This window comes from Lipophrys pholis, assembly GCF_963383615.2.
Source record: "Lipophrys pholis genome assembly, chromosome: 16".
NCBI classification, from domain to species: domain Eukaryota; kingdom Metazoa; phylum Chordata; class Actinopteri; order Blenniiformes; family Blenniidae; genus Lipophrys; species Lipophrys pholis.
Genome location: NC_137634.1, coordinates 22998731 through 23022171, shown reverse-complemented (window position 1 = coordinate 23022171; position 23441 = coordinate 22998731). Strand labels below are relative to the sequence as shown.

Genomic DNA, 23441 nt, shown 5'->3' with positions numbered 1-23441 from the left:
CAACAATAAAAAATATTTTACAAAGCGCATGAAAAAAATAAAATCGTGTCACAACGCTGCGAGCAGGGTTCGAACCTGCGCGGGGAGACCCCATTGGATTTCAAGTCCAACGCCTTAACCACTCGGCCATCGCAGCTACGTCACACAAACAGGAACAGGTCAGTTTTGTTCTAATCTACACATGTCGGCCTTCCGAGTAACTGTAATTGTCAATGAGCTCTGAACGCAACCGTTTAATTAGATTTAGAAGCCAAACAGACCAGAGGAGCAACGGAGAACGGAGGGACAGAAATACTATTATAACCACATCTTGTTATTGTACTGCCACCTGCTGTCTGCAACGGGATACTGCGAACTAAATGGAAAAGACATTGGTTTTGCACTCATTCAGGACAATAACAAAGAAGAAAAATCTAATTCACACAAACCTGATTATTAATTTAATCCTTCAATAGAAATGTTTGATTATAACGAATGTGATGATGATGATGCAAAAGGAGGATGTTAAGGGGATGTACTGTTTGCTTGTTACTTTCTGTGTTAATTTTTTAGTTGTTTGTGTTGGCACATAGCATGTGCCAAAAGGGAGAATGTTGGATTATTTTAACTCGAATTCTTCTATGCAGTCTGCCATTTTGGGTTCACTATTACAGGGACAAAAGCTTTGCAGTCAACCATGTTTTTCCCTCCATTTGGACCATGTGGTTTCACTGATACTCAGACAATAGCCTGTTGACATGTAAAAGACAGCGAACCTCCAATCTGATTCCAAAACCACACGTGCATCCCTATTTATTACAAGTATTATTATTGACCTATGAGTCTCACAAACATTACGATGCTGACTACCCAAGTACAAAAGTTAAAGTCTTAAAACTCTAAAAAGTGTCTTTCATAATTCCAAGAATTATGACGCAGGTCCCCCACTCTACGGATTTAAGGTTCACTGATCAGAAACTGGCTCAAAACTCATAATATACACACAAAATCATAGAACATCATGAGAACATGGTTCGGGAACATGTTTTTATCGATCGGTACATTTGGGTGATCACCTTTGTGTTACCTCACGCACTATTAATCTAAACCACAGCGTCATATCGTAATTTATTAAGTCTCACAGTTAACTATTGTTATGTTGCCGCATTTCGAACTATGTGGGGATGTAGCTCAGTGGTAGAGCGCATGCTTCGCATGTATGAGGTCCCGGGTTCAATCCCCGGCATCTCCACCTTTTCTTTAAACGTTGTTTAACGCTTAAGTAAAACAAACATGACCTCCGTGAATATTTCATTAGACACTTAGCATTTTTCAGTTTACACTCCCTTAAATGAAAGTCATTAACTTATTTTGTTTCCAAATGATATGACCACATAATTCAAACTGTGTGTAATTGTTCTTGTGCTATTTCAGTGGAGTGTATTATTCCCATCGTTTTGGATTTAATTGACCAACAGAGCATTACACTGAAGAATGATCCCATTCTTACAGCATAAAGAAAAGAGGAAAAGCATTAAACTTTCAGACTCAGAAACAGGAAGAAATTTTAAAGTTTATTGTGACTCAGTTTTTATTACAAAATATCAACAAAACCACACACACACGCATACACAAAACATCGCTGTACACACACTCCAACCTGTTAGTGAAGAGTTTCATTCCAAACATTTTGTGTTGCTTTTGTCAGGACTTAAAAGTGGGAGATTTTTTAAGAAGTTCCTGTTTGACTCTGAAAACAAACATGTATATCCTCCCGTGCAGAGAAATGTGAGGCTAGCAGCTCGATCCAGAAGGAAACTCTTCACTAAAACTTTAATCTTATAACCAAAATGTAGGAAAATTAAAAAAAAAAAAAAAAAAAAAAAAAAAAAAGAACGGTTTCGTTTACATTGTTTACAGACACACCTCTGACTCACAGAAAAACATCAGATCTACAAAAATAGACACTCTTCCACCCTGTGGGGAGTCTGAAGCTGCTGATCGCCCGTCACCACGCGATGTTTGAGAGCAGATGAGGAGGAGAGCAGCTTCTTCACCGGTGACTCACAGCTCATCTTCAGGACCGTTCACAACGTCTGACCATCATCCACTGATTATACGTTCCACCCAAGAAAACTCATTCTTCTGAATGCGACAAACATTTTGATAATGTTGGCGTCCCACAGGACCACTGGGACCAACCTGAAACCAGCTGGCAGAACTTTTCAGTATTGATGAGTCAGCTGTGAGACCTGAACGATTTAAATCTCTAATCAAGAATCAATTTCAAATGAAGCGTTCCACAGGTAGCTGTTCTTGGGGAACTTTACCTTAAATTTGTAGTATGAAAGGCTGACATAATACCACTGTAGTTCACTAGGTGGCAAGTAGGAAGCCTTGACACCAAGTTTGTTTCTCAGCATTTGTCAGAATCAAGTTATATTTACAAGTGCCAATAATAATAATAGTTCTTTTCTTTTAAAACTGAGAGCAAACTTCATCCGCAGTAACCCACTGCATCCTCGTGTGGTAGAAAGTCAGATTATGAAGTGTGTTGGCCAGTCGGCTTGTTAGGTAACTTCACCATTACATCTTTATGTTATAGATAAATATAAAGAAAAAAAACAGATGACTATAAATAAGTTGTTTTTCTTTTGCGTCAAATCCACTTAATTTAGCTTGTGGAGTTCCGCAGGGAGCAATTCCGAGATAACTGTTGTTCTTTATCTCAACAAATTGGGTTGAATTTAAGAATAATTTTCATTATTGATGCTTCTACTGATGCCTACTTCCCCCCTCGGGTTGTCTGGTCTTTAAATTGTGATAAAGTTTCTCCTAAAACTGGAAATTTCTCGACGAGCTGAAGGTTTACAAAGTCAATGATACTGAAAATGGCTGCCGTTAGCTTTGAATGCTAATAATCGCTCAGAAAAACGCCATGTTTTATGGTGTGAACTTTTGTTTTAAAAAAAGGTTTGAAGCCCGGAAGTTCCGAGTTTCCTGTTGCTGTAAAAAGTCCGCTCTCCTCTAAGAGTCTGACCACATGTCGGCGGTTCAACGCTGGCGCGCTCTTATTGGCTGACGACAAGCTGCCGCAGGTACGCCTGCGTGAGGCCGCGCAGCTCTTCCAGCGCGTAGTCCTCGGGCATCGGCAGGCGGCTGATGTGTGGCGCCAGCTGAGCGAGCGGGACGCCGAGAGAGTCTGACGCCGCGTCGCTGTGCTGCAGGCTCAGCACAGCACGCAGGATGTTGGCCACCCGCTTCGCCATCTCTGCAACAATAAGGAGGCGCACATCGAATCAGAGTACCGCACACTCAGCGTGATTGGATACTGACATGCACACGCACAGCTGGACGCATGGAGCTGCACATTATACCTCAAGAGTCGTTAAATTAGTCTTCACTCAGTGCTCTCACCTGATTGGGCAAGGCGGTCTCTGGCCGTGCTGCAGGGAAGCAACTCGATCCGGCTGCACAGAGACGTCACGTCGCCATGGAGACGCTCCAGCTCGTATCCGGCGTTCTCCGTCTGATGCACACACCAAAAACACAGCAGGGCGCTCGGATAAAGGTTTCACAGCACCGAGGCCGTTACACACCCGCACGCTGTCGCACAGCGTACCTGCTGGATGTCCTGCAGAGTCTTGATGACCCGGATGTAGTCCAGGTAGACCCTCCCGGCAGTGTCCCAGTCCTGGATGGTGGCGCTGTGTTCAGGGGCCGACAGGCCCTGCAGGAACTCCAGCAGGTAGTCGTGGTTGTCGTTGATGATGCAGTCTGGAAGAGAAAACAAAAACACAGTGTCAGTTGCAGTTGTGTGAACAGTAGCGTCTCTCCTCCGACTCCTCAGGCTGATCTGGGGGTTGTCACCTGAGGCCAGGTGCTGGATGATCAGACGGTGACACTGGTTCCAGTGTCCGGCCTTGTACAGGTGCAGCGCCTGCTGGTGGCGGTCTGCGTCGCGTCGGGCTCGTGTGGCTTTGGCCTCGTGGATCCAGCGCTGCGGGATGAGCAGCCGCTCTACCAGGAAGCGCTCCCTCCTCAGGGACTCCTCTGACTCGCACAGCGACACATGGAGGGTGAGCACCTCCCGCACGGCTCGCTCCCGCTGACTGGAAACCACAGTGGGCGGTAGGATGACAACTCAGACAAAGGGATCAAAGCAGCTGTGAATGTGTGTCTCTGTGTGTGTGTGTACCTGTTGTCGGGGATGTGCAGCAGGATGAGCACCGCCAGGTGCCACAGTCCAGCGCTCTCCAGCTGAGAGGCGTAGCTGGTGTGGAGGAGTCCCTGTCTGGAGGTGCTCAGGTGCTGGTAGTGCAGCGCCTGCAGGACGCCCCACAGGTGCCAGCTGAGGCGGTAATCCAGCCGCCGCCAGGTGACGGTCAGGGGGTCTAGCAGCTGCTGCAGGCTGTAGTGTCTGAGGAGGGAGGGGCACGGTTAGGGGGCTGCACTCTCTTGTGTTACATACATGAAAACCGGGGGTGCCGTGGGCCTCACCTGTCACTGTAGAGTTTGAGCAGGTGGAAGCACAGGTCGTACAGCGGTCGCTTACACGCCTCCTCCTCCTCCTCCTCCTCCTTCTCCTCCAGGTAGGGGGGCAGCGGGGGGTAGGCGTATTTCCCACCCTCACATGAGCCCTGCAGGAAACAAACAGCCCGGTCAGACACTGTCAAGAGAGTCACCACATCCTCCACTGATGACGTGGCAGGCGGCGTCGGTGGCTCACCTGGAAGGCGGCTTCATATCTGGCCAGCGCGTCGGCCACCGAGGCCGTGGGAGGCAGCATGAACCAGAGGTGGACGGCCACACAGCGCTTCCAGTCCAGCTCCGAGCACACGTTCACCACCGAGTCTGAAGACTGCCACACCTGCGGGACAGGAAATACCGTCAGCACAATGTTTGGCGTCTCTCGATGGCATGTTCAGTTGGTCTTTGGAGCAGATTCTGGATGTTTCTGAGGCGACAAACGTGTCTTACGGGTTTTCCTGCGAGCAGTGTGAAGATGCGCAGCCGCTCCTCGGGCAGGTAGCAGTCGGTCTGCATGCGGTTCCAGTCGGCGAGCTGCAGGGCGAGAAGGTCCCGGCTGAACTGTGAGCCGGCGGCCTGAGACAGCAGCAGGGACAGCCGGTGGTCTCCTAAACACAAACAAATGGAATTTGTGAACTCAGAGGCTCCAAAAGCACAGGGGTAGAAGGTCAACGGGTTAAGCTCCACCTCACCCTCCTTCTGTGCGACGCGGCACGCCTCGCTGATGCGGTTCCCTGTAAGGTAGCTGAAGATGGCCTGTGTGTGGCAGCCTTTCCCCGCTAAGGCCACCTCCTCCTCCACCCTGTCGGTGGCGCCACGGGACAGCCACGCCGAGAAGCTCCGCCTCCTCTCCAGCTGCTGCTCGTAGTCGCCGGTCGAGGCCTCGGTGCCGAGCTCCGGGTGGTCCGAGGGACCCAGCCGGCCCCACAGGGCCTCACACAGCGTCCAGACCTCGGCCCAGTGACTCAGGATGGCTGCAGGGGCAAAAAGAGGGAGGAGAGCTGTTTCCACGGAAACGAACACTCAGCAACAGTCCGAAGAGTTCTTAGCTCAGCTATTTGCTGACTTGGTGCTGGGTACATAAACCTTTTTCATCCTAGGTGAAATAAGGAAAACTGTTTTAAAGTGTCGGTTTCTCACGGTCGGAGTCGCCCTGCTGCTCCTTCAGCTCGCAGATCCACTCGGCGTACTCCTGCAGCGCGGCCACGCCGGGCTGCGGCCGCACGAGCGGGCAGGCGGAGCCGTCTGGTGTGCTGACCGTGCTGTGCTTCAGGCAGATCTCCAGGGGGCGCTGCAGCACCGCCCGTCCTTCTTCCTCCTCCTCCTCCTCTTCCTCCTCGTCCAGGCTGGCCTTTGCTCGTGGAGGCTCCAGAGCCTCCAGCTGCTCCAGCACCACCTTGTAGGGGCTCTCGGCGAGTCTGACAGCAGAGGAAGGGAAAAAACAAACAAATGACTTCTTGAAAAGTTCAGTTTTAATGTGGAAACGTTCTCCGATTACACACATTTACCTTCATCATGGTTCAAAAAAACAACAAAACCACACACACACACACACACTTACGGTTTGTTTCTGGTAGGCTTGGGCAGGAAGCTGAAGTCGGCCTTGGCGCAGACTACCTGTTGTTTTGTGGGCGTGGCTGAGCTGAGAGGGCGGCCGCAGTGCGCCAGTGTCCAGCCGGGACCCCAGCCCACCCTGAAGGAGCGCACAGCAAACAGGCCGGTGTCCATCAGCAGGCCGCCCTGCAACAGGAAACATCTGCTGAGTCAGCACACGTTTACCTCGCCGAATCGAAACCTGTCGAGTCACAGCAGACTAACCAGGATGAACAGATAATTCGTGGCCTGGCATGCCAACTATATCGACTTCAGCGTTTTGACTGTTTTCCTTGTAAAAGTTTTTAAAACATTGCTGTGTAAACGCAAAACTTTTCTGAAATGAAAACCCAAAAATAGGGATGTGCCGATACCACTTTTATTTCCAAATGAGTAGTGTATGAGTACTTGTATTTAAGTACTCCCTAATACCGAGTACTTAGGCCAATAAACACCTTTATTTTTTTCCACAGATGTTATTTGTTCTTACATTGTGATGTACCAACATTCAAACTTAGTTATTTTATGGCACTGCCTCATAAATTGAAGAAAACATTTCAATAAAACTTTTGTGATCACAGTGTGTGTGGCCACTTTGGTCAAGCAAGCAACCACTAGTGTGCGTGAGGGAGAAAGTGTGCGCATGCGGAGCCGCTCTAACAAGAAGCTGTGCATAAACGTGGCAAATAAATACAACAAGTGTTCCTCTCAGAAACTGAGCTTCATGTCCTGCTTTCCTCCGGCTGTGAGGCGAGGGAGTTAACCCCGAAGCTGAGGACAACTTCGGCCCTGTAGTAGAAGTGTGTCTCCCCTGCGTCTTCGGACCACGGTCTGGAGACCAGAGCAGGAAGGGTTAACACTTTGTCGTAAACTGAGAACTAACATTTAACAAAAGTGCTTTCAATAAAACTTTATCAGAAACCGCAGGGTTTCCTCTACATTCATTTAGGAGTGACCTCCCGGGGCGGGGGTTGGGCTCGGGGGACCAGACTGAGCACAGGCACTATTTTGGCTGCTAAAGCCAGTTTAAGTAGCGGGAGCTCCAGTTCAGTCCACTGTTTCAGGCAGCGAGCCTCTACACGTCATTTGGAAGATGATTTTTCGAAAAAGATGGTTGAAAAAAAATTGTGCGCAGCTTGGTCGGCTTTGAGCAAGCTGTGCACTAAGCTGTGCACTAAGCTGTGCACTCCTCACTGCGCCTTGCAGAGAAGTGCCGCAAACCGCGGGCTGCTGTAAGGTGGTGTCAGTGGCAGCTTTATGGGTACGGGTACTCATGCCTGGTATGGAACCGATACCGGCATCGGACCTGAACCTGTCAAGGCCCGAGCTGCCATTCAAAGATAAACTTAAAATGCTTTATTTTTCCCCATCATGCTCCTCTCTCCCTCTCAGTACCCACCTTCCCCTGCGTGATGGATTCCTTGAGGGGCACGGGCCCCCCCAGTCGCCGGACCCCCACTGTTCTGATGGGAGGCTCTGAAGCTCGCGGTGGCAGCAGGAAGGAGGGGCCAGAGCTGGGCTTCGCCCGTGGGGCGGGGCGTGAGGTCTCGAACGCTGCAGGAGACCCCCGAGAAGGGGTGAGGGGCACGGCAGGGGAGTCTGACAGATGAGGGAGGAGGCTGGAGGTAAACCGAGCCTGAAGGAGACCACCGACTGGAGAGACAGAGACAGAGACATAGAGAGAGACATGCGTTCATTCACTCCTCCATGTTTCCAAAGACGGACCACACACAGACCGGGGCGCCATGTACCAGAGGGTCTGCCTGGCAGGACGAGGCGGGGGGACGACACGTCCACCGACATCTTCATCTGATCCGCAAACATGTCGCTATCATCATCCTCCTCCGCAAACAGAGATGCCTTCATGATCTGGAATCAACAGCTTTTATTAAAAACACATTCTGCTCTAAACATCACATTTTTATTATCAACCACATTCCAGCTTTCTTTAAAGAAATACCAAAATGTGTCCCACGTATCTGCAGGTGTGCAACGATTAACAGGAATACTGATTATTTAGCATTACTTTTTATGATAGTACCGTCTATAAAATACACTTGTATATAATCTTTTACTAGTTGTATCATTTTAAGGTAGCCTAATACTGGGTTTTTTCGCATCATTAAAGATTTCAGTCCAAAGCTCTCGGGTTAATTCACAGTGAGGTGAATTCAGTGATTCTGAATTTAACCAAGAATAAATGAAAACAGTAAAAATACTAAAACCTTATGATGATAAATCTTCGGTTTGAATTCGGTTTTCTTTTCCTCTGAGCTCTGTCATGTGGGCCTCACCTGCAGGGCGTGCGGGTTGATCCCCAGTGAGGACGCCATGTGGCCGGTCGTGGAAATGCCGTCGTGCTCCGCGGGGAACGAGCCGCCGGGCATCGTTTCCAACACTTCGCTGCCGTTCTCCTCGCCAGCCGGCAGGATCTCGGTCAGGCAGCTCTGGGTGATGTCAGCCATGTCGCTGTCCAGCTCTGCCATGCCGCCGCTGGGCGTGTCGATGATGATTGACTGGAGACAAACGTAAAAGGTAAAGAAAGGTGTTTTTTTTTTTTTTTAAACTCAAAATGAGTTTACGGCCACACTTCCTGGTTACCTAGAGCTCTCCTCTGATTGGTTAACAGAGGCGAATTTACGAACATGCAAACCCAAGTCATTCACTTACAACGATGGAGTGATACCAAAATTAGCCCCCCCCCCCATACTTATTTTAAAGTTTATCCAGATTGTAGGGAACACCTCCCAGTCAGAATTTAAGCTCCCGACCCATTTGCTTTGCCGGACTGTTCCATGACACTATCGACTCCAGTTGGAGTTCTGTCACGTTTCACTGAGCCGAGTCGCCGTAAAGCGCGGCGCCGATGATATGAGGCACATGTTTCTCTTTAAAAGTAGCTGGAATTTGTAAATTTTGTTGCGCAATGAGGTCAGGGAGTCTAACATTTAAGAACAGCCAGCAGTTCGTTAGCTGGGGCCAGAAAAGTTGTGATTTTGTCAACCCAGGTGGTTGCTCTAAAGTTAAGAACTTATCTGACCTGAATTTATAAAACCAAACAACAAAATCAGACCAATAAATGCACAAAAGTTGGAAATAAAATTATTTTTATTCAGATTTTAAAATTCAGATATTTCTCTTTAATTCTACTTCAATAATGTAACTTCATTTAATGTCATTACAATGTTGGCAGTTATTTCATTCTTTGTTTCCTTAGCAGAAAGGACTAGTATAACTCACTTGCACCGCTCCAGACTTCACTCGTACAGTTCAGTGTTTTATTAGTATAGAGATAATTCAATGTTAAAAATCATGTGATTACAATGTGTCTCGGGATATTTTACAATATATGCACATATACAAAAATAGAGCATGCTTATTACTGAAACCTTTCACAGTTGTGATATACAGAGGAGTACCCCAGGGTTCAGTGCTGGGTCTACAACTTTTGCAGATTATGTTATAATTTGTTCCATCTTTGGAAAATTGTTTGAAATCCTCAAAATTTGCTCTGATGCAAGTAATTTGACAGAATATTTTAACTAAACTGGTGATTTTCGAAAAACAAAGCCATTGCGTGACTGTATTAAAACTTTGTGATGATAAACAATTATAAAAACATTGATTATATCAAATGGCCGCCAGCCAACGTGTGTAGTGGGTTTTGCCAAGAGTGAAGGGTTTTTGAAACTAACTTTGGTATGAACATGAACTAAAAATAAGATTTTAAAAAGACTAAACAGTTTGACATCATTGGATGTGCGTGTCAGGCTACGCAGAGGCTCTGCAAAGGTTTTTCGAGGCTACTCAGGGGCATTATAAATGAGCCTTTAAATTTAGGGAAATCAAACTGAATGTTCAGTTCACAGAACCAAGCTTCTTCATTTATTCATTGAGAAGAAGGCGGAGAAAAAGTTTCAGCAAGAAAAGCCAGTTTCAAAATCACAAACTCTGGCATCCTGCCCCCTACTGGTCACCTGTAGCGCTGCAGGAGCAGCTGAATATCAAATAACTCCTGTCCTCTCTCTCTCTATATATATATATATATATATATATTTATATTTCCTTAAAACAAAGACTACATCAGCTCTGTCAAACACACACACACAGCCGTGTCAGTGAGGATGAGGATGAAAGGTATGGATGGGCGCAGGCTGCTCTACCTGAGCCTGCGGCGCCACCTGCTGCTGCTGAGGGGGTCTGCATGCCGGCACAGAAGTCTTCAGCTTCTTGGCGTCCACCTTCAGAGGGACATCCTCGTCCTCGTCCGAGTCCTGGAGGCCGTACTTGGAGAAGTGAGCCACCTGGGGAGAGAGGGAGCAGCGTCAGTCACACCCGATAGTGACATCACGATGATGTCAACTACTAACAACTTCATTAGACTTTTAAATAAAATCACAAACTTCAAACTGAAAATTAATTAAAAGGAGGGGAGCCCTGAACGGACCTCGAAGACCCAGGAGCCAGTCTCAGGACGGTACTCCAGGAAGCGGGTGCCCTGTTTCCACGACGCTCTCTCCAGCCGTCCCTCAAAGTTCATGTCGATGAGGCGCTCCGGACTCCGGATCTGCGTGCAGCTCGTCTTGTCGTTGGGCCACACGCCGTCTAGAGTCACCTCCGCACGCCTGAGGGTACAAAAAAGGAGCCATCAAACAAAGGAGAAGAAAAAAAGATTGATGGTTTGCAGGTTTTGAGTTGACAGTTGCTCTCACCGGTTAAGCCCCTCCCCCTCAGGCGGCTTGTTCTTGTCGTCCGGGTAGACGATGACCTCTTTGCGTCTGAAGTGGACGATGTCATCGAGGTTCAGTCCGGTCACGTTCACCTCACCGGGGAAGAAGACCGAGCCGTAACCTGCGAGGGCCAATCAGAGCGGAGCATTGAGACAAAAAAAAAAAAAAGAAAAAGGAAAAAAAGAAACAGCAGCAGATTAAAAACTCTTCAGACCTCTAGTTGGACATTAGTTACCTTTCCTTCCCACAGAGAAGTTTTCCACTACACAGTTGCCCTGCTCGTCCACCATCTCAGCCAGATCCTCCATAGATGGGATGGTGTAGTAACCCAGACGGCTCAGAATGATGCCTGAAATACACACAACACATGCCATGATACTTATTTTAATAACTTTAATTGAAGATATTGAACTCAAAGCAGTTAATCAAATAAGCTGCATCAATCCTTCCAGATATACATTGTAGATTCCAAGGAAGAATGAATTACTCGCTCTTCTACTCTTCCCAAGAGTAATCCACGCATAAAATGTGTGCACAAAAACATCACTGTGATATTTCAGCGAAATATATGTGAAGTTGAGGGTATTTCCTGTCACATACATTGATACCATGTGGAGTTCCACAGGGCGCAAACCTGGGACCACTGTAGTTCTCATCAGAACACTTTGAATTGTCATGTTTGAAGAGTCAAATATATTCTCGTCACCTGAAATCTTTATCAGATCGAGAACAGTATTGTTTTCTGGGCTTGTTCACAAACCAAAGATTTTAAGTAAAAATGCAAAACTATCGTTGCATTTTGGGTGTCCTTTGACATGATGAAGGTGCTCAGAGCGACTGAAAACTAAACCTTTCGAAAACGCTGACTTAGTCATCTTGTCAACGTGGGGAAAACACAATTTTTCTGAAATACCATTATTGCGCATGCACACCACGACCAAAGTAAGTTCTTATGTACATGTAGGAGTAAATGGACGCCAACAACTATGGCGGGTTCCATACCATCATGATTCCTAGTCCATATTCTCCAGGTATTTGGTAGTTTTTAGAAGGCAGTCATGAAAATATAAAACTTTTCTGAAGCGAAAACATAAAAATTATGCGTTTTCACTTGAAACGTCATCGCAGGCCTGAGGATTTTTGCTGGAGGACTAAAGGAGCGAAACTGAATTTGGGTTGTGACCTATGCTGAAGGGTCAGAAGTCACAGGTGTGTCTTACCTGCAGGGTGGGGAGTATGCTGGGACTCCTGCTGCTCCTCCTCGTCCTCGTCCTCCTGCTCCTCCAGCAGAGACTCCTCGCCCACAGATGCCGACACATCGTCACCGCTCAGCTGAGGAGACAAACAGGAAACGGAAGTGATCCCCACAATGAAACAGTTACTCTTACTCCGCCCACATTCCCATGTCACGTTCAAAATCCTTTCATTTTTAATTTCACTTACAAAAGGAATTATTCAAAGTCCGTGTTTCAGTTCAAATTAAAAAAAGATTATTTTCGGAAAGTAATCTAAAGATTGAGATATTTCAAACTCTTCAAAATAAAAAAAATAAAAAGATTTTTTTTTTTTTTTTTTGAGAAGCAGGGCTGGACCTGAATATCCGATTGTTGTTGAGGCAACTTGTTTACTCTGACATCCTATAAATGTCTGATGGTGCGTTCGCTGACCTCCAGGCCGATGCGGGACGGTTTGTGCATGTTGAGGTCGCTGATTGTGTCCTGCAGACTGGGGTGGCCACGGCCCTGAGGGATGGGTTTGGCGATTGGGTTGACGTAGAAGTGTGTGACCTCGGGGTCATCGTCTGCTCGGCTGCCGGATCGCGCCTCCTCCTTCTGGTCCTCGTCGTCGTCCATGTGGCTGCAGGGGAGATGAAGGAGTAGACGGTTGGTTATATGCATTTGTTGACATGCTCAGATTGTGAGAGCATCAAACCAAGGTTCCGCAGCATGTGCAGCATGTTGGCCGCTGACCTGTGTCCGTTGTGTGGGTACTCAGGAGGTGAGGACAGCTCGTTTCCGTCTTTGTTCAGCGAGCTGTTGTACTGACTGCTGTTCAGATTCTTCAACACCAGCTTCTTGATGCTTTTCCTACACACACACACACACACACACATCAGTACTTCATGTACACACAGAATTTCTGGGACACTGTTGCCATGGCAATGAGAAGGGTACCTGGGCACGAAGGCGCCGTTGGTGAGCGAGGGCTCGTCGTCGTCCAGGCCATCGAAGAGCTGCGACTTGGACGACCCCGAGGACGTTAGCGCTTTCGGCCGCACTCTGGTGGCCGGCCGTGGGGTCAGCTTGTAATGGGCGGGCGTGGTCAGAGCCTTCTGGGCCGTGGGATTGGTCGGCTTCAGACGCTGTCGGATCAGAGGGTACGTGAGAAACAGAGAGTAATTTCTGGGCCTGAGAGGTTCTGCTTCTTGATGGCTGACTCACCTCTTCCTTCTTCTTGGGGTCCGACAGCGGGTTCCTGAAGAGCGGCGAGTCTCCGTACGGGGAGTATGCCAGGACGCTGAGCTGCTGCTGCAGTACGGCCTGCTGGGCCGCCGCCGCACTGGGATCGGCGAGGGCTGTGGGGACAGAAACAGTGAAGCAACCCAGGGAAAGCTGCAATAAGTGGATGAAAACTTGGGAGACGCTTGGCCGCTCACCGACGGGCTGCTGTGGGGCACCGAAGCCCAGAGTGCTCGTCCCGCCGCTGAATCCTGAGGCTCCGAATGTTCCCATGGTTCCCAGAGCGGTGCCCAGTTTGGTCTGGGAATTCCCGAACAACGTCTGTCCGGGTCCCACTGCTGTGTACGCGCACAGACACAGACATTGAACACACGCCTCTCTCAGGAAGTTTTTTCACCGAAAAGAACCAGGTGCTAGTTCTGGTCCAGGGCCAGACTTCGCACCAGTTCTTTGTCTTTCCACTGCCAAAGCTCCGGCCAAACTGGTGCTACGCTGGCCCCACTTCATTACTGGGCCAAAGAGGAGCCAGACTGGGGCCCGACACGTCATCAGCTGGGGGCAGAGTTATCGCTACCTAAAAGGCAGAAGCGAGGTTGAACCGGCTTTCTGAAAACTACAGCGAACACAGAGCCCCACAGTGGTTATAGAGGAAATAATTTTAAAAAACGCGTGGGAACGATATAATAAGTCACTGCCTGAAGTTAATAATACAAGGGAACGGGATTATTTAATCCGCATTCGCGGAGCCGCGGCTCTCGAGAGCGCTGCCGTGCTCCTTCGCTGTCAGTCAGTGAGATTTTTTCCAACTGTTACCGGCACCAAAGCTGGTTCCCAGTCCGGTGCCCAGGCCTCCAGTGGTTGACTTGTTTCCAAACAGGTTTCCTGCAGCTGGATTTGCGCCAAAACCTTCAAACACAAGTGAAAAAAACCCCCCAAAAAACACGTTAAAAAATGTCCAGTGTGTAAACTTCTTTAGTTTCAAACACCAAGAAAAAAAAAAAACCCGAAACAATGATTTTCTTCTATTCTTGGCTGCATGCTCAGTTAGCATGCTAAGCAGCTAACTCTGAAGCATCGAGTCCACATGTGGTTCTTTCGTCAAAATAAAATAAAAATGAATACTTGATGGAGCCAAATGTATGAAACTGATAAAATCGCTAAATGACTAAAGTTGACAGACTTCTGAAGCAGCTAAAGTTGCTAAATGGCCAAATATGGTTTGGAAAAATGTAAATCGATAAAATAGGTAATTTTGCTAAAATGGCAACAAAAAAAAGTCAAACACAGAAAACTTTAGAAGTAAAAACAGCCCAAATTAATACAGTGTATAAAACTAAATTCTTCAGCAGCTATAATAGTTAGAATTAATAAAAATACAAAAAATGGCCAAAACTCTACTAAACACATCAAAGAAAGTAAATATAATGAACTGTTAAAATAATTCAAATAATGTAATATAGTGTTTAAGACTAGTCCGTCCTGCAGACTATATATAAAGTCCCCGGTGATTCACGGCATGCTTTCCCAGCTGAAGACATACCGAAGGTGGACGCGTTGTTTCCGGTTCCCAGCGTGAGGGCGGGTTTGTTCCCGAAGAGGCCGGTGCCGGTGCCGAAGGACGGGGCGCTGGTGGTGGTGGTGCCGAAGCCGGCAGTTTTGTTTCCGAACAGACTCGGCTGCATGGGGGCAGCAGAGCAAATTGAGTTAAAAACTATTACATTTCATTTTGGGGGTCTGTTTACATGACAACATTGCTTAGAGGCTCTGAAAATGCAACTTCTTGAAAATGCTGGTACTGTGCTTGCAACTACAGTCATTCTGCGCATGCACAAGAAGGCTTCATTCATCACAGTGAATGGGGTGTGTGCCCTTCACTTGAATTTAGCAACGTTTCTCAAACCAAAAGTACATTTATTCCACCAAAGGAGCTTCAACGTTTACAGTGGACTGTTCTCTGCATGCATAAATTCATAGGTGCTGTAATTTCATGTCCTCAGATTGGAATACAGACACTACTTGCTACTGGGAGACTTCCTTCCAGCAGTGTCACCATAAAGAAAACTTTAAGGTGTATTTAAACTCCCCATTTAGCCAATAATGACACAGCCCCCTCTTGGGGACTAGAAGGGTAGTGAAAATAAACCACACAAATGTAACTTCAATCTGGCTCCTAATGACAGTTTATACAAAAACAATTGACAGTTTCTCAAATCATCTTGTAAATGGGGTCTCACAATGTGACCATTTGTTCAGGTGATTTACCTGTGTGCCCACAGTCCCGAAGCCCGTGTTGGTCGGTCCGAAAAGGCCAGAAGCCGCGCCGAAGCCTGAGGCCGTGCTGGTCTGAGCCGCGCCAAAGAGACCGCTGGGTTGAGACGCCGCCGTGTTTCCAAAGAGACCCTGCAGATACACACAGGTGAACATATATTTTTACCCCCATTTAATCATTTCTATTTATATATTTTGATACTTGCTTATTTCTTGAACCACATGTGGCATTTCAGCAATTGTATCATTGGCGATATTTTTCAAATTGGCTAAAAACACTAAACATAGCCCTCCCCCAAAAATCGAGTGGTTAAAAAAATAGCAATGAAAACAAAAACGCACAAGAAAATGTGGAAAAGAAACATCTTAAATGGATAAAATTGCTAGAAATGACATATAGGGAAAAATAGCTGGTAAAAAAAGAATTAAAATGAGTAGATTTGTTAAAAATAGTAAAATGGCTTCAATATGTTAAACCAATTGTTTGTAATACAGCTTAAATCACAAAATAAAGAAAAAGAGGAAAAATATGCAGAGAAGCTAAAGTCTTAAAATCATTTAAAAACGAATCATATTGAGAGAAAAAGTAAGAAAACATTTCTGTGGGCATGAAGGTTGCAGAATTCTGGCGTCTTGGACGCTCACCATGCTGCTGGTGTTGGTCTGTCCCATGGTGTTGGTGTTCCCAAAGGAGAAGCCGGTGGTCTGCGTGGTGGTGGTTTGACTGAACGGCTTGAACAGGCTGCCGGCTGGTTGTTGGGCCGGCTGGCCGAAGAGACCGCCGGTGGCCGTACCGAAACCGCCAGCCGCCGCTGCAGAGGGAGAGGGGAAAAAAATAAATCAAACACGTTTGGCTCAAGAAAATAAAACAATGTCTGTATGGCAAAAACACAGAAAAAGACAGTTTGATCAGGTAACAAAAGTATTTACAGATGTTTGAACAGTATACAGGAAAGTGAATTGTCAAAACATATCAAGGGTATGTTATAAGAAACCTACTTGTCTGAAAAGACGAAATTAAAAAACACTTATGAACAAACTAAAGGAATAATGAACTTAACCGAAGTGGTGTACAGGAAATGATACGAAACCAGTGAAACCTGCTTTAACTGCTAAATATCAAACCAAATTCCAAGGGAAACATCTCTGGCCGATGAAGGCCGATGAAATTCACAGCCAGAGAAAATCTCCTGGTGGAGGAGGCAGCCTGGAAAATTCTGCTGAGTTTAGCTAACCTGTTTACACATTTCAAGTAAAAACACATCGGTTTTGTGTTTTCCTTCCAAATAATTTTCATGTTTACACTGCAACGTTCTGAAAGTGAGGCCGACACTGTTGTTATTGTACATCTACTTACGCATGTGCAGAATATTCACTATGATCGTGGTGCGCATGCGCTGTAGCAGCGTTTCAGAAGTTGTTTTCCCTCAATTCCACCGAGATAAATTTGGAGCGTTTCCAGTGGCTCTGACCACAGATGTCGTGTAAATGGACACCCAAAACACAACAAATTATTCGTTTTCACTTGAAACGGTTGTTGTCCAAACATGGTCTCTGTTGGTTACTTTAAGAAATTCTTCTTTTTGTTTTTCATTATTTTCTTGCTGATTTGGCCGGATTGGAGCCTCTTGTGGCCCAGTTTTGGCCCACGGGCCTTATGCTTGACACCTCGGGTTAAGATGTTCTCCCTCACTGAGGTAGCTCCAATCAAAGCAGCTTCTCACCGGCTCCGAAGGTGCTCTTGTTCTGGCCGAAGGAGAAGCTGGTGTTGGGGGCCGAGGAGCCGAACAGACCTGTGGTGGTGCTGGACGGGGCCGTCCCGAATAGGCTGCCGGTCCCCGCTGCCATCGGGTTGGTGGGTCCCTTCCTGCCCGCCTGATAGTCCTCCAGCCTCAGCTCCTGCAGCCACAGAGACAGACAGATGACGTGGGTCAGATCGAGGCGAGACTCCACTTGCACGGTCCCAAGCGTTCGCCTCCACACCGACCTCCAGGGACTTGTTCTCGTACTCCTTCATGGCCGTGATGCACTGGTGCTTGGTGTTGATGCTTGTGGTCACGCCTGCTTTCACCATAGTGTCGCTGCCAGTCGGAGGCTGGGGGGGGGGGGTAAAGAAATTGACATTTTAAACAACTTGCTGTTATTTTAAACATTTAAGCAATTAATCTCAAGTTCATCAATGTAAAACAAACAAACGAAAATAGAAGACCTAGGTCATTTATGTAAAAATGTACTTCAGCAGTTCCAGATAAGTTCCCTGTGGAACACCACATGTTACCAACTGTATTTGAATCACACTAATTATTTACGATAATAATATAAATCTCATAATTCTCTTAGATTTTCTTCAGACAAATTATGTTCTGGTTGTTTTATTCCATCATGGTGAGAAACTGAAGACTGAGTTATCTCAGACTTTAAGAAACCCTGCCAATTCTAGATGTTTGTAACAAGGAAAAGCTCTCAGTGAATTAATTTAACCATGTTTAAATCACAATGGCCATCATGTGTACAAATATCATGTTGTGATCCATATGGTGAGCTTTTCACGTAACGAGGAACCATGATGGCCACCAAGGCCGAAACACTCACATTGAACTTCACGGTGGTTCCCGGCTGCTGGGCGGCGGAGAACCCAGAGCCTCCGAACAGCGAGGTGGAGCCGCCGAAGGGGTTGGACGTGGTGTTGGTGGATCCAAACAGGCCACCGCTGCTTGTGCTGGTCCCGAAGCCTGAAGGACAGAGGGGGAGAAGTTTAATGAAAACGGAACAGAAGCGGTCCAAACACCAGCTTTAAACCAGTCTGCATGACACAACGTGAAGCGGGTCAGTCCATTGAGCCCGAGAGTCCTCACTTCCAAACGCTGCGGGCTTGTTGGCGCTGAAGGCATTGTTCTGCTGGGAGAAGAGCCCACCGGTGGCGCCCGCCCCCGTGTTCCCGAACAGGCTGGTGGACGTGCCACCGGCCGCGCCGAAACCGAAACCTGTGCTGGTGGATGATGTGGCCGGCTGGCTGAAGGTGCTGGAGCCAAACAGACCGCCTGCGGGAGGAGAGACGCCATGTTAACCGTCACGGTTGACTCAGAGCAGAACTAAACCGTGCCGAGTTCTTTTTTCTTTTAGCATTAACCTGTATCCACTGTAGCTGTCATTAGCATTAGAATCCTTAAAGTTTCTATTTTTCACAGAGCTGTACGCAAGCTGGTAGTTTATCTCTGCGTCTTTGCCTTGCCAATAGTTTGTGAATCCGTTTCTTTCAAGAGCCAACATCCAGATTATAGAACATCTTCCTCCCACTTACTGTAACTTCAGCTGACATCCAGATAATTGTGGAGAACCTTGACTTGCTTTTTAAAATTGCATTTGGTCACTCTCCAATGTTTAGTAACATGCAGAGCACTAGGGATGGGGCCGATCCGATCCAGTATCAGATTCCGATACCAACGTTATACACAGATCGAATATTTCTCATCCATGAAGCCGCGGCTGTGCGTTACTCTCTGCTGAAATGACTCCACAAGTGTTTCCCTGCCGTTGCTCTGCTCGCTGGCTGCACAATGTGGAATAGATTTCCTGAACGGAGGCGGGTCTCAATGAAACGCGTGGTAATGAGTCCGGAAGTCTATTCCACAGTTTGCAGCCAGTGAGTGTAGCATCACTGTGGCTATCCAAGTTTTCATGACAACACGTCGCTGTTTGGATGTATTTTATGCTCTAAACACTGCAAGGCAACAGCAACGTGCAAGTTTGCGCCGTTGTACAGCGAGGCACCTCTGCAGCCAGGCGTCACCATTTTAAAATTGCCACCTCGCCGTGGAGAACGGCACTGACCACGTCATAAAAACAATGAAAAGCCGCTCCTCCACGCTGTAGCAGGCGACTCAGACCTCCGTGAAGCGGCCCCCTACTCCACGTAAAACTCGGTGAAAATAGTTCCAATTGTTTGTGCTGCATTAGTGCTGCAAAACATGTGCTGCATTGCTCAATAATTTCCTCAGGGATTAATAAAGTGATTCTGAGGTTGTAAAGATATAACAAGTTTATTATGAGATGATGACGTCACGCAGACTCCCACATTGTCCGAATTGAACAAAAATAGTTCGTACTGGTTCCATTTCTAACCTTTTACTAACCCCAAGTTGCCTTTTGAGAATACTTGCCTGTACAGGAGTATGTTACAGCATCATATAAAATCAACAATACTGATAATATTAAAGCAAGCAGTTCTGGTATGGGAATAGTATCAGTAAAGACATAATTCCAAATTCGGGTATCGAGATCGAATGTGAAAAAATGTGGACTGGTGCATCCCTACACAGCACTAGTCATCATGTCAGCTCTGGTTTTAACTCAGCCGGTAAGGAAGCCAGAATGTGTGTGTGGTTCTGACGCACCAGGTTTGTTCTGCGTGGTGCCAAACAGTCCTCCGGTGTTAGTTGTTGTTCCAAACGCTGAAGTCCCAAAGCCGCCAGTCGTCCCAAAGCCAGTGTCTGTATTAAGGGAGGACACAATGCGTTCAGGGACCTCTGAAACCTGTCCGACGGTCTTCACACTAACTCACTCATTCTTAACATTCGCCATACAGGCACGAGCACATGTTGATAAACCATTTTCACAAGTTTTGACACAAACGCACGGATTTATCATCATCAGTATAAACCTGAGAATATTCCGCTTTTTTGATCTGCCCCACCGAGCAGAGTTACTTACTTTGTTGTCCGAAGGTGGACGAGGTGCCGAAGCCCCCCGTCCCCCCACCGAAGGGAGTACCAAACGACTTGTTGAACATCTTGTCCTGCTAACAGGACTGCATGCGTCTTCTGCAAAGAAAAAGACGAGAAAACAAATCAAACTTGCTTTATTCAAAAAGGAAAAGGTTAACTCATGCAGGGCTGCATAATCTCACATTCATTATCGTGATGTAAGAGGTGGGACATACATATCGCAAAAGACTGTCAGCAAATTCTGCTTCCTAGCAATGTGCGTTATGAAGGAGAAAGACAAACCAGGAAATTCTGGACTAAGAGGAAGTGGTGGAGAAAAGGTTTGTGTTTAAGTGAAGCGGCTCAGCGCCACCCACAACATGTCTGTCTTTCACCCAAAGACGATCAAAACAGACGGGAAGTTTCAACCATAAAAAAGAAAAATTTAAAAAAGAAAATGACAGCCTCAGTGTGACGAACATAGAGGTTTTCGGAGGTGCAGAGACAAAAATGTCAGTTCTCGTCACCGAAAACGTCATGCTGGGTATGAAAGCATGGCACAACCAGTCCTGCATCTTTTTAAAACATGTAGTATTTCTATAGATTTTAAAATAAGAATTGTTTTGTGTAGAAGGCGGCATGGTGCAACAGTGGTTAGTGTGCTTGCCTCAAAGCAAGAAGTCATGGGTTCAAATACCACCCAGGGCCTTTCTGTGTGGAGTTTGCATGTTCCTCCATGAGTGGGTTTCCTCAGGTTTCATTCCACAGTCCAAAAACATGCACTTGAGGTCAATCAGTGACACTAAATTGCCCCTAGGTGTGATTGAGTGTGTGTGTGGTTTTTGTGCTGTTGTATGTGGACTGCCGAAAACTTATATTTCCCAAGGGATTAATATCGCATCCATTTAGCCATGTATTCGTCTATCTTAGGGAATTGTGGAGACTGACAGTGTCTCCTGCTTGAGAAAGTTTGGCACATTTAGGTGTAAAATGTAGTTATTGTCATTGGTTTCTTATTTAGGCTTACAGTTTTGTTGAAATTAGGAAAAAAAATGGGGAGAAAAATAAAACTGATTAAAAAATCTTGATACTTCATATAGAATAGTGATGCTGCTCCCAGAGCCCCCTCGTGACAGCAGCACTTTGTGTTTGAAGTGTGTAAAGGTGCTTCACAGAAGAAGTTTGGCGCAGGTGCGAATTCACTTTTCTCCGTTTCACCTCACCGGGGCCTCATCTGACCCCATGCTCCACGTGCAGCCCACCGGGCGGCGGCGTTGCCGCTCGCCGTGAGTCCACAACACTAAGTCACAGTCCCGGTTTGACCGACTTGCCCGTGTTTTTGAATCCAGACTTTCCGGGGATCGGACCTGTGACGCAGCGAGTCCGAGCCAGCCGAGACCAGTTTGAAACTCCTGCGGCTAACCCCTGATAGCATCGCCCCTGCCGCGGCAAACAACACGTTCACTCGGCCTCCAGGCAAACAGACCTGCAAAGCCGACTGAGAGGCCTCTTTCCGGGTACACACCGGTACCCGGCCAGGGCTCATGTTCGCCTGCAGCCGACTTACCGCCGTAAACAGGCGCGGAAGAGTTCCAGGCGTAGTGCTAATGTTAGCCGGCGAGCTAGCCGCTATCGTTACCCGAACGTTAGCAAAACAACAGAAAGCCTCCAGAAGAAAAGCGGCTCCTCCGACGGGCTTTTACCTGAAACAGCGATGTGCCGTTCCCGGTTCCGCCGCCGTGTCGTGCTGCTGAAGCTTGCGAGTCAAAAGTGTCCGCAGTGGGAAGACTTTTCAGAGAAACATCGGCGCCGCCGGCTAGCTCCGTCAACGAGGAGGGAAAACTGTGACGCAGCGACGTCATGACGCACGTTATTAAGACGCTACAGCGCGAGGGTTTTTTGTTTGTTTGTTTGTTTTGCTTTGAGTTTTACAATTTAAAACACACAGAACAAATGTAATATATTTCTATTTTAAAAAACGACTGTTTTTATAATGAATTAGACAATAAACAGTGAAATAAACAAATCAAATAAAAATAATCGATGAACTAAATAAACCAACATTCTGTGGTTAAATTTTTTTATTGTTGCAAAAGAATAGTACAATACAAAAGTACAATCAAATAATGCAACGTTTTCTCCCACCAACTACATCTAAACCCACCTCAGTTCTCTTTGATCATAAAACAATCAACAGAGTGCAGAAAAAAAACTAAACAAAAAGGGAAGAAAGACAAAAGTAACCACTAAAAGAACCGCATACTCAAATATGTACACTCATGTTTACCGTATGACAGTGTTTTGTAAGGAGGAAAAAAATATGGAAAAGGTAGATTTCTGCAAGAATAAACCAACATTTAATATGAAATCTATTTACACAATTTAAAATACATAACAAATAGATAAATAAACACAGATTAAAATTGAACAGTGAACATATAGTTAAATTTTTTAAATTATAAGTACAAGTAAAATGCATGAATAACAATAATTAACCATATGTTTAAAAATTCCCAATAATAATGATTATTTATTTATTGATGTTTATTTATTTTGCTGTGAACGACTGTCAAACAGGAGGAACATTCTCGTAATAAAACAGAATCATATGTTAAAATATCAAAAAAGTCCAAATAGAAATAAATAATATGTACCAGGCTTAACAGTGACAGAATATGCATGGATATAATGGATTGGCCATAAGAACACAAGAAACCGCTATTTCTAAAGAAGAGATATGGAGTACCACAGGAAGGAAGGATCTCCTGTGTTGCTCTGCAGTACAATCTGGGGGCGTTGGGCCCCATTTACATGACAACGAATACGAGAGTATCCTCAAACTTTCTTCACTTTTGGAGGTTCATTTACACGACACCAGTGTGCGGATCCACTGTATCTGGAAAGTTTATATACCGGCTCCCAAGGTGAAAAAAATTATTTCATGGTCGAGATTCCCCGCTGCTGAGAGTGCCTGTGGCAACGGAGTGCTGTTGCTGCTGTAAATATTAGTTTCTGCACATGCGTCTGTAAATAAACATAGCAGACCCGTAGAGGTATACCTCACGGTCCGTATTATATAGTTTTATTGTCCATATCGTTAGTTTAATAGCTGAGACTCTCCCCTGATAGCATCCGATTCGTCATCCGTACGTATGAATGTTGGATTCTCTCCATTTTGT

At 46.3% G+C, this 23441-nt stretch overlaps 1 protein-coding gene across 3 annotated transcripts; it reads right to left on the bottom strand.

The window, feature by feature from the left end:
- Nucleotides 1–1534: 1534 nt before the first annotated feature.
- Nucleotides 1535–22098, bottom strand: nup98 (nucleoporin 98 and 96 precursor). 3 transcript variants are annotated; one of them, XM_080482592.1, is made up of 35 exons: nucleotides 21966–22098; nucleotides 20270–20379; nucleotides 19954–20049; nucleotides 18415–18600; nucleotides 18152–18291; nucleotides 17547–17654; nucleotides 17284–17458; nucleotides 16205–16371; nucleotides 15554–15691; nucleotides 14832–14967; nucleotides 14105–14197; nucleotides 13489–13629; nucleotides 13274–13407; nucleotides 13007–13194; nucleotides 12803–12919; nucleotides 12500–12689; nucleotides 12053–12164; nucleotides 11068–11181; nucleotides 10815–10953; nucleotides 10550–10727; nucleotides 10266–10406; nucleotides 8397–8618; nucleotides 7854–7971; nucleotides 7502–7755; nucleotides 6071–6249; nucleotides 5650–5927; nucleotides 5202–5483; nucleotides 4960–5117; nucleotides 4709–4849; nucleotides 4480–4619; nucleotides 4178–4399; nucleotides 3850–4091; nucleotides 3602–3756; nucleotides 3397–3508; nucleotides 1535–3250 (listed from the first exon to the last, which is right to left on the bottom strand). In XM_080482592.1, exons 2-35 carry the CDS (start codon nucleotides 20346–20348, stop codon nucleotides 3051–3053), a joined length of 5475 nt encoding a protein of 1824 aa, XP_080338718.1. In that variant the 5' UTR covers nucleotides 20349–20379; nucleotides 21966–22098; the 3' UTR covers nucleotides 1535–3050. The 3 variants fall into 3 exon arrangements, with proteins under 3 accessions (XP_080338718.1, XP_080338719.1, XP_080338720.1); XM_080482593.1 differs by having other exon boundaries at nucleotides 14111–14197; XM_080482594.1 differs by having other exon boundaries at nucleotides 17353–17458.
- Nucleotides 22099–23441: the final 1343 nt, after the last annotated feature.

Bases quoted from the DNA above. Each gene is read 5' to 3' on its own strand.
- nup98 (XM_080482592.1), bottom strand. From the start codon at position 20,348: ATGTTCAACAAGTCGTTTGGTACTCCCTTCGGTGGGGGGACGGGGGGC. The intron at 4,620-4,708 runs GTGAGCCACCGA...TGTTTCCTGCAG, and splicing joins GATATGAAGCCGCCTTCCAG to GGCTCATGTGAGGGTGGGAA. The intron at 4,400-4,479 runs GTGAGGCCCACG...CTCCCTCCTCAG, and splicing joins CTCAAACTCTACAGTGACAG to ACACTACAGCCTGCAGCAGC.